This window comes from Malania oleifera, chromosome 6, assembly GCF_029873635.1.
Source record: "Malania oleifera isolate guangnan ecotype guangnan chromosome 6, ASM2987363v1, whole genome shotgun sequence".
In the NCBI taxonomy this organism is placed as follows: domain Eukaryota; kingdom Viridiplantae; phylum Streptophyta; class Magnoliopsida; order Santalales; family Ximeniaceae; genus Malania; species Malania oleifera.
Genome location: NC_080422.1, coordinates 16,559,540 through 16,573,467, shown reverse-complemented (window position 1 = coordinate 16,573,467; position 13,928 = coordinate 16,559,540). Strand labels below are relative to the sequence as shown.

The window sequence follows — 13,928 nt, the reverse complement described above, 5'->3', positions numbered from 1 at the left end:
AATTTTTGGTTCTTTCTTGTGCAACTCCTCTAGAGCTCTTTCAAGAAAGCCGCATTCCTCTAATAAAGAAATCTGGATGAGAATATCATATGCAGATAACCATCAAAAACTCTAAAAGCACCATAAAATCTACTACGATTAATGTGTAGGTAGCAAAATATGCAGTAGATTATATCTACAAAGAGCTTATTATCATGAATGAAGAATTTATGCAGGTGGTCATGGAATTTCAAAGATTAACTTGTGCAAAGTGAAAAACCAACTTTAGCAATTGCAACAGCTCTGACAAATGCAAATAAAGTTGACTTCAATAGGAAATAACTATTATGCAGAAAAATTTTATACTGTACTAATTTTAAAAGAAATGCTATAACTTTTGTGGATGGTACACTTAACTTTTCGAACCAATATATACATGTTAATTTTTGTTAAGTGTGTTAAGAGGGAGTCAAAATAAGTTCTTTTTTTCTTTATCAGCAAAGAAAATTAATTAAAGTGCACCAAGGGGATGCCACCCAAGTAAAAACAATGAAAAGGAAATCACCCACACTTCAGGGCGTCAAAAAAACGAGTGACATTCAAAAAAAATTCACTATGCCAATTAAAAGCAATAACAATCCATCCATCTATAACAACATGAAGGGGAGTGGCTGATCCTTCGAAAGCTCTCCAGTTTCTTTCCCTCCACAAAGGCCAAAATATGGCAAGGGGAATGGGTGATGAAGCTTTCCTCCTTTCCTAGCTAGGGTGGATACCTTTCCAAGCCCATAACTCACCCTCCAGTGTTCTGGCAGTAACCCACCCTCCAGGAACAATGCAAGAGGATATGCTCAACTGGTTCAGCATTTTCCAAAATAAGTAGCGCCTATTAACAAGAGGCAAGCCCCTTTTTTGGAGGTTGTCAAATGATAGGAATCCTTCCGAGAGTTGCCTCCCATGCGACGAAAGCAAGCTTTGTGGGGGCTGCAGTTCCCTAAATGGGCTTCCAGGGGAATTTGCTGCTGATTTCTGATGGAAGAGTGAAATATCTATATAAAATCATACCAAAAAATTACCATGTTCATCCAGGATTCACTTGGGCTCATTGGTGGACTTCTGGCACTGGATTTTATATAAGCTACCATAAAATTTTGAAAGATAGTCCATCTTCCAATCAATAACATTCCTAACCAAGGAACATTGCCCCAACATCAGTGAGCTCAAGGTGCTTGCTAATAAAGGCTTCTTTGTGCAAGGGAATTTTGAGCAAAGTGGAGACTGGCCACACCAAGTATCATGCCAAAGAAAGCATTCTCGCTTTTCCCTATTTGGACATAAATGAGAGAGAGAAAAAATATCCCACCTTCTCCAAATGAATTTCCAAACACCAACACCACAAGGTCTGCACATCTTTTTAGAGGGCCAACCATTATGGTGAAGACCATATTTAGGGATGATATCCAAAAATGATCCATCTCCTCATGAATCTCCAATGACATTTCTCAAGGAAAACCTCGCCGAAAGTAGAAAGAGATCAAAGTTCAAAACCTCCTTTTTGAATAGGTTGTTTAAACACAGCCCCCCCCCCCCCCCCCCCCCCGCCCCTCCCCTTCCAAAAAATTAAAAAGATTAAGAAGATGATAATTAAATTCCTCACGCATGCTTTCCCAAAGGAATCTCCTCTGGATTCTTTCCAAGGTCTTAGCAACGAAACTAGGGATAGGGAAGAGATGAATATAATAGGCAGGGAGGTTGGTAAAGTGCCCTTCACGAGGGTAATACTCCCATATTTTGAAAGGTAATTCCCTTCTCCAACCAGCTAGTTTCCTCTCATATCTTTCGACCATGGAGCCCTGAACTCATATATATATCTTTACATTTGGCACAAAGAGGAAGACTTGGGTTGGTAAGAGGAAAATCCCTAGTTTACACCCTAAATGACCCACAAGAGAAGGCCCTCGGTGTTTCAGAATAATTTGATTTCAACAAAGTTCACCTTCAAGCTTGAAAAGGCTTCAAAACCAAAGAGAATGCTCCTAAGGTTGAGGATTTTTTTAGGGTCATCTTCACAAAAAATGATGGTATTGTCCGCAAAAAAAAGATGGGAGATGTATGTCCAATCCTCTCCCATTCTTTTCAAAACAAAGCCCTTTGAGAAGGCAACTTTCAGTGGCTTTATTTAACAAGAGGCTCAAGACTTCCATAACCATGATAAAAATATATGGGGAGAGGGGATTAACTTGCTTTAGACCTCTAGAAAAGAGAAAAACGTAAGAAGGGCAAGCCAATAATGCACTGGAGTAGATGGGTAGAAAAACATTGACGGATCCAACTACACCAGAGTTCCCCAAAAGCCATTGTTCTGAGAATGTGAAGGAGAAAGTTCCAGTTCACATGATCAAAAGCCTTCCCCATGTCCAACGTACAAATCAATCCTCTTTTCCTCTCCTTGCCGTAGGCATCCACAACTTCATTTGCAATCAAGGCTGCAGCCATAATCTGACTGCCTGCCACAAAGGCATGCTAGTACTGGCCAATAACATTTTGAATTGCTTTTCTAAGCCTTGCAGTAAAAACTCTAGATAGGATCTTATAGATGCTCCCACCAGGCTGATCAGGCAAAAGTCCTTGATGTTGCATACTTTTTCAATTCTCATTAATGGCATCAGCCTCACTCTCAATGCTGTGCAGAAGACTAAGAAGCATGGGCTAGAGAAAACATGCGAGTATACCCAATCCTTCACACTGTCGTTAGGCAAGAGAGCATGGAACAGCTGGCCCCAAACGATCATTTTTTATTTAACCCCTGGGCCACATCCAGTTAGGCCCAAGGTCTATACTGGCTTCATGGATTTAGGAGTGGACCTTAATTTGGGCCTCTCAAACAAAGTTTCAGGACGGCCCAAATCTTCTTATTTCTTCTCAGTTTACAAAAGCCCAACCGATGCCAAAAAGGTTCAGGTCTGCTTTGGGACCCCTGCTTGAGCTTGCTAGGAACTCCCCCCACAGCAAGCGCATCTTGAAGAGACCAATAAGATCTGTTGGCAATTCAACCTAGAGTCCTTTGGAGGAAGATGAGTGCCAGGATTTAATTCCAGTTCCCTTCACATGCCCAGATGACACACAAGACAACCTGCCCTCTCCTGGTGTTGAAGAGTTAAAAAAGGACATTGCCAAGGCCTATTTCAAGGAACAGCTGTCTGACTGGGTTCTTTACAAAATGAAGATGGATAGTAAGATGATTGGAGTATCTTTTGAAGATTTTGAAGATAAGACCATGTGTTTATTTGAAGAAATAGAGAAGGAAAATTCAAAATTAAAAAACCTCAGGGATGCAGCAGGAAGAAGGATGCAATTAGGGAACTCAAGCAATTACTGTTCTCAGTTAACATCTCAATGAAGGAAAATCAGATTGGGCGGAGACTAGAAGCAGCAGGATGTAAAGACAAACCTATGTTGAGGAAATTGATATCATGGAATGTGAGAGGCCTTCATGACAAATTTAAAAGGACTTTGATCAAATCATTTCTCAAGGATTGAATAGGAGATATGGTTTGTCTTCAAGGAATGAAATCTAAAGTAGTGAATAACTGTACAGTCAATGGCTTATGGGGTATTAGAAAAGCTTCTCAGTATAAAAAAGAAACAATTCATTAAGAAAGAACAGAGTAGAAGGAGGATAATAACTCCTCAAATAGAAAATACATACATACATATATATATATATATATGGCCAACCAATCATGCATCATGCCTGATATTAAAGAAGACCATACTACCAAAACAGCCTGTGAAGAATACCCAAGAGAAATTTAAAGAAATAATCATCAAATCTACAGATGAAGCATGAACCCAAATCAGAGTCTAGTGTTCAGATAATTATGAGTTTTTTCTAGTTGATCTTTCCACCTCACTTAAACAGCGTTTTCACTATTTTTTAATTAAAAAAATATTTTTTTCTATAATAAAAGAAGAATTCATTAATATAATAAGAAGAATAAGACATCTCCTTAACAAAGTATGGAAAACCTAGATAAAAAAACAATAGGGAGGAAACTAAATACTAAAGAACAAAAGAGGAAAAAAAAAAAACAGCACGAACTAACACTCCAACACATAATGCCAATCGCACTGAATATCAGAAAAGTTCACCCCCTTAAAATTCCCTTGTCCCACACACCAAAAAGAAGCCAAATAATGCATCTTTTCTGAAACCAGCAACCGAGACGACTCCTTCACTAGAAAAATGTGCACATTGCGCTCTATCCACAACCCCCAAAAGACTGCAAAAAACAAAATTTAAAAAAAAAAAAAAAAAAAATTTTTCAAAGCGCTGCCCTTTCCTTTTTTCTGCCAAATCAGCCAAAAGACACTGCCAAAAAATTCTCCAGTCTTAGAACTAACACAACATTTGCCTAAAATACTAAATAATTTATTCCAAACACTCCAAGCATAGTCACGATGAATGAACAAATGCAATGATGATTCTGAACGATTTAAAGCAGATAACACATGTATGGGAGATATAGCCTTCAAAGGTCTCCTATCCTGCAGCAAGTCATTGGTATTAATTCTATCAAGGGCAACCAACCAGATAAAAGACTTAATTTAAAGGGGGATTTTGGCATTCCAAATGGAACTATAGAAAGGAAAAGACAAATTAAACCTAATAAAAAAATCACAAAATGATTTGCAGGAATAAACCCCCGAAGGATCTAGAGACCAAGACCGCCTATCCTCCACTAAAGAAAAAACAACAATTATTCAACAAGACTAGTAAAGAGCACAGCTCTACCATCTCCCTATCATTGAATGATCTACAGATGTGGAAATCCCAAAAGGCAAAGAATCACCTGCATGGTTTTAAATCGCGGTAACAAGTAGCGTAACGTAACGGTAACGGGTGTAATGGAAAGCGGGAGTAGCAGATGTTACATAACAGGAAGCGGGTGTATCCACCATGAATTTTTGTTCAAGCGCACACAACCTTGTGCATATTAGTGTACTTGCATGTTTTAACCTTTTAACCCTTCTTAGAAAGTGTTTAAGTATATTTTGGGAGGAGATTGGAAGCAGCTGGATGTAAAGATGAACCTACGTAGAGGAAATTGATATCATGGAATGTGAGAGGCCTTCATGACAAATCTAAAAGGACTTTGATCAAATCATTTCTCAAGGATTGAATAGAAGATATGGTTTGTCTTCAAGGAATGAAATCTAAAGCAGTGAATAACTGTACAGTCAACAGCTTATGGGGTATGAGAAAAGCTTCTCAGTAGAAAAAAGAAACAACTCATTAAGAAAGAAAAGAGTAGGAGGAGGATAATGACTGCCAATCAAGCATCATGCAGGATAGTAAAGAAGACCATACTACCAAAACAGCCTGTGAAGAATACCCAAGAGAAATTTAAAGAAATAATCATCAAATCTACAGATGTAGCATGAACCCAAATCAGAGTCTAGTGTTCAGATAATTATGGGTTTTTCTTGTCAATCTTTCTTCCTCACTTAAACAGCGTTTTCACTATTTTTTAATTAAAAAAAATATTTTTTTCTATAATAAAAGAAGAATTCATTAATATAATAAAAAGCATAAGACATCTCCTTAACAAAGAATGTAAAATCTAGATAAAAAACAATAGAGAGCAAACTAAAGACTAAAGAACAAAAGAGGGAAAAAAAACAGCACGAACTAACACTCCAACACAACGCCAATCGCACTGAAAATCCGAAAAGTTCACCCCCTTAAAATTCCCTTGTCCCACACACCAAAGAGAGGCTAAATAATGCATCTTTTCCAAAACCAGCAACCTAGACAACTCCTTCCCTAGAAAAATGCGCACATTGCGCTCTATCCACAATCCCCAAAAGACTGCAAAAAACAAAAAGCACATTTCGAAAGCGCTGCCCTTTCCTTTTTTCTGGCAAATCCACCAAAAGACACTGCCAAAAAATCCTCCACTGTCTTAGAACTAACACAACATTCGCCTAAATTACTAAAATAACTTATTCCAAACACTCCAAGCAGAGTCACAATGAATGAACAAATGCAATGATGATTCTGAACGATTTAAAGCAGATAACACATGTATGCGAGATATAGCCTTCAAAGGTCTGCTAACCTGCAGCAAGTTATTGGTGTTAATTCTATCAAGTGCAACCAACCAGATAAAAGACTTAATTTTAAAGGGGACTTTGGCCTTCCAAATGGAGAGGAAAAGAAAAATTAGACCTAATCAAAATATCACAAAAAGATTTGCAGGAATAAACCCCCGAAGGATCTAGAGACCAAGACGGCCTATCCTCCACTAAAGAAAAAACGACAGTTATTCAACAAGACTAGCAAAGAGCACAGCTCTACCATCTCCCTATCATTGAATGATCTACAGATGTGGAAATCCCAAAAAGGCAAAGGATCACCTGCATGGTTTAAAATCGTGGTAACGGGTAACGTAACGTAATGGTAACGGGTGCAATGGGAAGCGGGAGTAGCGGATGTTACATAACAGGAAGCGGGTGTAACCGCCATGAATTTTTTTCAAGCACACACAAACTTGTGCATATTAGTGTACTTGCATGTTTTAAGCTTTTAACCCTTCTTAGAAAGTGTTTTGGTATATTTTGGATCCTTTAGTTCTACTAAGTTATTTGGTAAGGGCAACAAGTTTACATTTGCTTTAAACCACCATTAATAAGAAAAATTATGTGCGTGTGCATATTTATACTTCTCATTGTTCTTATCTATGATAAATTCTTATGTGTGCTAATTAATTAATAAAACAAAATATATTATACACTCCATTAATATATTAGACACATAAGATATACGAATAATACAAATATAAAATAACTAGAAAAGAAGAAGATTGAAGCTGAAAAATATAAAACATAAATATGAAATTACTAATATTATTAAAATAAAATATTTTCCTAACAAGTTAGCATCTCAAATTGTTAATTAATGCAACTCTTATGAGTATTTAAAGAAATAATAAATTTTGTATCATTGTCATCCTCATTATAATCTTTCCCCCCCTCTCGCCACATGGATATTGAGAATGATTTATGAAAGAGAGGGAAAAAGTGAGAAGAAAAATTTTAAAAATAAACTAAATTTTTTGACGTAACAGTCCTGTAGTGGTTACATAACGACCGTAGGGGCCTTTACATAACGGTCGTGGCCCATAATGGCCACTACAGCCATGATTTTTCTTCCCACCAATTTCACGGTGCATAATGGTATTGGTAACCTAAAAAACTGTTACATAACGACATTACGTAATAGTAGCGGCCATTTTTGAAAAAATGATCACCTGGATCAAAAACAAAAGAAGAAATGGACCCATCTTGCCCTCAAGTCGGGCAAAAGAGGCATGGAAAAGAGATGGACAAAATGATAGTCCCCAACCAAGGATCTTTCCAAAAACGGATATTACTACTTCTTCACACCAAGAATTTAATATGGAGAATGAATAGGGGATAACTCTAAGAGATATCTTCCCACAGTCTCTCTAAAGAACATCTGAATTTCAAATTAGTATCCTAGCCATTCTTGAATAATCCATAATTGCTTTTAACAACCAAATGCCATAGGGAGGACTTCTCTAGTGGAAACTGCCAAAGCCATTTAGCCAAAAGAGCTGTGTATTAGACACCAGATTTCCAATACCCAAACCAACCTCCCATTTAGACCTACCCACCACTCCCCAACTTACCAAATGATCCTACCCACAACCATAAGGAATCCCTCATTCTCTTCTCAATCTTATTAGCAACCCCCGCTTGAATCTTGAAAATATAAAGAAAATTACATTAACCGAAAATCAAAAAGTACAATAGTGGGGGACCAAGGTGTTCTCAAAGACCAAAAGAAAAATATCAAATACATTACAAAACCGCTGCCTGCCAATCCATAACAAGATCAGGCAGCTGAAACCCCTTAAAAAAACCCAAATGAATGGACCCAGATAGAGGCCAAAAATACTGCTCTATTCCACAGCAGACAAAAACAGGTTGTGGAATCCTTGAAGGTTCTCGCATTCCCCTCGATGCATAAGGTCCACAAAATAGCAAAAATCCCACACTGCAACTAAAACTTCACCCTTCCTGCTACTGCTGAAATCAATAAGGCTCTTTAAGGATTAACATGCATGATTTGCTTCAGAGGAGAAGGCCCTATAAGGCTCCCTGACATATGCATCACATGTTGTGAAAGCAATGAAAATAATGCTCATCTTTTTTGTGCATTGCAGGGTGGCATCGAAGCTTTGGAACACCCTCTTTTCATATGTGGGGGAAGAGTGGTTGGAACCAGGAGAGGTAGGAGAGTTGCTCTTGATTAATTTCAGGGGTTTTGGAACGAATAGAAATGGTAGAGCTCTTTGGAGTGCAGCTGCTTCCATCATCCTATGGACCTTGTGTATTGAGAGGAATGCTATGATTTTTAAAGGTTGCTCAACCTGCTCATGGCTGAGTGACTTTCCTCACTTCCTTTAGGGTGCACTCTTGGAATTTTTTGGGGATTATCGCTGTCCAACATCTTAAGAGATTGGAAGGCAGTTCTTTCTTTTGTATTTTTGCTTTCTCCGTACTCTAGATATTTGTTAAGGAATCTTTGCGCTCCAAGTCATGTACTCTTTTATTTCTTTGGTGTATTTTTGCTTTTTCTGTACTCTAGATATTTGGGGAGGAGCCCTTGTGCTCTAATTCATGTGCTCGCTTCTCAGCCATTAATAATATTGTCTTCTTTTATCCTGCTGAAACCACAATATTTCACAAACAAAAAACTCGCCCACCACCCAAGATGGCACCCAAGCTTCACCAAGACAAGAAAAAAAGGCACTTGCAGCCCTGCAATGCAAGCAGAGGTGAGCATCCGTTTCATTGGATTTGCAACACATCACATAGGTCAGGATTGAGAGCCTCTTAGGGCCTTCTAATCTGTAAATCATGCATGTTAGTTCAAACTTCAAAGTCACAATCAAGTGTTTACATTTTTTTCCTCTTGCTAATCAACTGTGGAGATCTAAAATTCCTTCAAAGGTAAAGGCTTTTGCATGAATTGCCATTCTTAAAAGAATTAAGATAAATGATCAGTTGCATCATTGTAGACCAAATCTCTCCCCTGATGTGTGTTATGTGTTATGCAATGCTAGTAGTAAGGATAATGTTCATTACATTTTTCATTGCTTCATCTTGTGGAACAAACCTTATTGTGCCCTCATTATTTGGAGGATTTGATGTTGAATGATTTTGTTGGCTTTGGGAGACAAAAGATGGTAAAGATTTTGTGCTGGTGTGCAGTTTTTTGCAAGGTAATCTGACTGGAGAGGAATGCTTGGATTTTCTGAGATGATGCTTCATCAATAGATTTAATTCAGGCCAGGATTGTTTTTTCTAAATTCCTCTTGGGTATTCTCTACAGGGTGTTTTGGACTTTGTTAGTGTGGCCTTCTCTAATACCCAGCATGATCAGTTGACCAGATTTTTTTTCTTGTGATAGCCAGGTTTTTTCCTTTCCATTTTTTTGGCTATTAGAGGAGTTCTCATCCTCTTTGTACCATCTTATTTCTTAATGATTCTTTTTCTATTAAAAGAAAATATGCATCCAGCTCCTCTATTCAAATGCACCCAACCATGTAACTGTAATTCTGCTGGAGATTCAAGAAACAACACTGTGGGGCATTCTTGGACTAAGCCAAAAAAGAAGTCACGCATTTCCCATTAGTTCAGAGTATCAATTAAACAAATTACTACTAGCACTACTCGCAGAAGATACATCTTAACCCCAAATCAGCACCATGTCTTCCAGCAACAGAAACATCTAAAAACAAACAATATCGAACAAAATGATTGCTACAGACTTAAGACAATAAGATACTGCAATAAAATAAATCTCAACAGCCTGTCAGAAAATATTATAAATCTTGGGAATCGCAATCCTTTTGCATTCTAAATTTACACATTAGATAAATAATAGTGAACTTGCTAGGACTACAGATTACTAGCCAAAGCAATTTAACCTTCTACAACAAATGAACACGGTAAGGGTGCATTTGATTTGTTGGCCCAGCTAGGCGAGGCTAAGCACCCTTAACTTACATTTGATGCAACAAAGGTGTGGGATAGAACTAGCCAAGAAAGAAAGCCTTAGCCCATTTACATGGTATAAGGTTGGCCAATCCATCTTCAGGATTGGGAGTGGCTAGGCAGTAAAGGACTAGATTGTCCTTTTCTTTTTCTTGTCTTGCCATGCTGTTATTTTCTTTAAAGGTGTTTTGGTCTTTTTCAAATGATTAGCCTTTCCTTTCAGAATGACAATCCAGAAAGGGTGCTTTTGTTTTGATAGCCTGGCTAGGCTAGGCTAGGCAAAGCACCCTTAAGGCATGTTTGACGGAATAAAGGAGCGGGATAGAACTGGCCAAGAGGGAGAGCCTTAGCTAACCTACATGATATTCTAGATGGCAATCCAAACATGGAATAGGATAACTATGATAGCGAGTCCAGTCCAAAACCATTCAGTTGAGTCCAATCCCATAAAATTTAGCCACCAAAACAATGCACCCTAAAGGCCTAAGGTAAAGCATGTAACCAACATTTAACCAGAACCAAAACAACAAAGAAATTCAACCACTTTTCTCACACCCAAAGATCCTGAAAATTATACATTTTGCAGAACTCATTTGAGGATCGCAGTCTCTACTATAACTTTTAATTAAGATTTACAAATACAACTGACTTTTTATTTTTTTAGACAGCATCAGATCCACCACAGTTCTTTTTAGATGAAGAAAGAAGTAGATTAGCATAAACATTTAGAAAGATGAGAGCTAGAAACAAGAACTTTTGATACATGACGCAAATTTAACTTAAAATAGCTTTGTTGCCTCAAATTATAAATACATCACATAAAAAATGAAAGAGAAATGGGCGTCACCGTTCGTTAATACTTAAAATAGCTTTGTTGCCTCAAATTATAATACACATCGCATATATGAAAGACAAATGGGCATCACCAGCAATTGAAAGACCTCAATTTAAAATAAAAACATAAAAAAACAAAAAAAAAAAGAGAAAGAGGGAAAAAAGGTAAACACCAATGGTACACGCATAAAAACACAAAAATTAATGACTCGAGCCTTCAATTTCCACTTCACATCAAAGCTCCATTTTTTTTAAAAGTGGGATACTGAAATCATGCAATTGATATGCTTTAAATAAAAAAAAAACAGATAATAATACGATTTTTTGGGTGTGTACATGTGGTTTTACAGGTGAAAACACACATACACATACAGTAATTTTCTCTAACATGCACTGCACATGAGTTGGAAATAACATCAAATAATTACATGCAATTGAGCCCAGTGCATTTTTTCACTTCAAATAAGTAGAAACCAAATTATGTTAGTATTTTTCATTAATTTTTTAGAAATGAAAAGTAACAGAGTTTAATGGCTACCGATATGCAGTATGTCCGAACATACAATAACATACAAGACAAGAATAGCAAACAATATTGAAAGCAATATTACATAAATTAAAATTTTTACCATATAAGTCAGAAGATAATGCTTAAAGTGAAGAATTGTTATAAAATTATCAGGGTCAAAACTATCTTCAAGAAAATTTTAATAAGAGTTACAAGCTAAGTTGATCACTGGCTTTTTTAAATAGGTATTATGTTGATTCTTCTTGTATCTTTTAAGGAGGTAGGAGGATTTTTTATGCTCCTTCTCCTACTTCTTCTTCTTCTTAATAAATGCTTCTTTTTCAATCAAAGAAAAAATATGTTCTATATCAAATCACTGCAGAACTTCTTAGGATCTCCTAACATTCTAAATTGCCGCAATTCACATGCAAACCTTCTGCAGTTTTTTTGAAGGAAATTGCAACAATTTAGAATTTACCAGTGTTTTCAAACCCAACCCAGTAAGTGAATCAGATGGCCATCCAGAATCCCAGTTCAATTGTGCCAGCTGATCTCGCTAAACCAACGACGTCTATAATTCAATGTGTTACCTTACTATGTATTTTAGGTCATCCCATGTATAATGTACAAACAAAAACCTCTTGGCTAAGAGTCTTAAGACCCATCATTGTGTATCAATAGCTAAGGTTCAAATTCCATGAAAGTTTTATTAGAGGGAGGTAAGAGAGAATATATTAGATCAAGGGGAAACAGAAGTAAGACAAGCACAGAGAACAGTCTTATAAACTTCCTTAAGACCAGAAGCCCAACCCCTAACATCAAGAAGAATATTCTGTAAAAGTGAATCATGGACAAAAGTAGAGTGCTCAACAAACACTAAATTTTTTCTGACCCTACAGAAATGGGAAACAAAAATGGCCAAACAAGCTTGCAGTGTTGCAGTAGAGTTAGTCTCTAGAGCAGAAAGCCGACAGGACTCTTCATCCCAGCACAAAAAACACCTAAGAAATTTAAGGATACCGTAGCTTCCAGATAGATCTCCCTTGTGCAAAAAATCCAAAAAACAAATGATTTCTGTCCTCCATAGAGAAAGGAGCCCAAGAGGCTGAATCTTCCTTTACAGGGTTGGGAAAAAGCTTTAGCTGATCAGAATTCTGTGAAATTACCAGAGGATCTTCTTGTCCATACCCAGATTTTGTCCCGTATGATGCAAGAAACCTCAAGGTAAGAATCCAATGAGTTATTTTCAGCAATTAATGAGATTTTTCATCTTTCAACGAGTCTTGGACATATTGAACTTACGCTGCCAACAAACTGTCTTTCTGATCATTCATAATATTATCATTTATATAATATACTGTAATATCATCTCTCTCCCCCCCTCCCCACACATGCAGAAAAAATATTTGGCTCTCGTTTAACAAGATGAGGAAATATTTCAGTAAGGGAATCATGATCTGAAACAAGTATGAAAATGGAAAGAGTCAGAAACCAGTTCTTTTTTTGGTTCCACAAGTTTTTCTGTTTTGTCCAGATTTCCCAGGTTCGACCAGTTTTTGAATATCCCAAATATCTAATCAGAACCGGTCTGGACTCAGAAGCAGTTCCCAGTTAATCGGCCAGTCCAGTCAGGTTTTCAAAACACTGGAAGTTACAATGACCAGATGAGAAAAAATATATATTACTTTGACCAATATTAGGGAAAAAAATACTACAGTATATTGTGATTGACATAAAACATTTAAAACATTCTGTAAGCAACCATGAATTAACACCTAAAAAAACATATGTTTAACCAAAACACATTGCCTCATTAGATAAAGAAAATTGCAAATTAAAAGAAACATTTATTCTATGTGGAAGGCAATTCAAAGTCAAAACTTGAGGACAAAGCACTTGGATTAATAAATCACATCAAATAACGTATAAGTAACGCATGAACTTATAATATAATCATATGTTTGACAACATACATAATAAAGATGGCTCTAAAGAGAAAAAAAAAAAGTAAATTAAAAAATATATATATCTTCCTAGAATTGAATAGAAAACCATCTCCCTATTATAAGCTGCAGTACACACAGAATGGGCAGAAGTTCAGAGCTTTATGGCTCAAGGAGGGGGATCCCGGACAGCAAATGCTCATTGTAGAAGTAACACCTTATCCAGCATTGAAATAGGGGAGATCAACTTAACCAGGGAAGAGGATTTTAGGAAAGGTATTTGTATTTTCATAGAGACCTTTACACTAAACCCAAGACTTGGAGACCAACAGTCGATGGCATCAATTTCAAATCTCTCAGTTCTTTCACTGCAGGGTGGCTTAAGAGACCCTTTGATGAAGTAGAAGTCCTCCAAGATATTAAGAATTATATGGAGATAAAGCGCTTGGACCGAATGGTTTCTCCTTGCTTTATTGCTGGCTAACTTAAGCCTCCTCAAGCACGACATGTTAAGGAGTTTCATAGATCAAGAAAAATTGTCAGTTGCACCAATACCACCTTTGTCATCCTTGTTT

The 13,928-nt window shown here is 37.0% G+C and overlaps 1 protein-coding gene across 1 annotated transcript in view; it reads right to left on the bottom strand.

Annotated features, from left to right (window-relative positions):
* The window catches only part of LOC131157772 (N-terminal acetyltransferase A complex auxiliary subunit NAA15), a 55,804-nt gene that overhangs the window by 16,491 nt on the left and 25,385 nt on the right, over positions 1–13,928 (bottom strand). The window contains exon 7 of the mRNA XM_058112152.1: positions 1–72. Within this exon, the coding sequence (XP_057968135.1) occupies positions 1–72 (72 nt within the window). The remainder of the gene's footprint in view (positions 73–13,928) is intronic.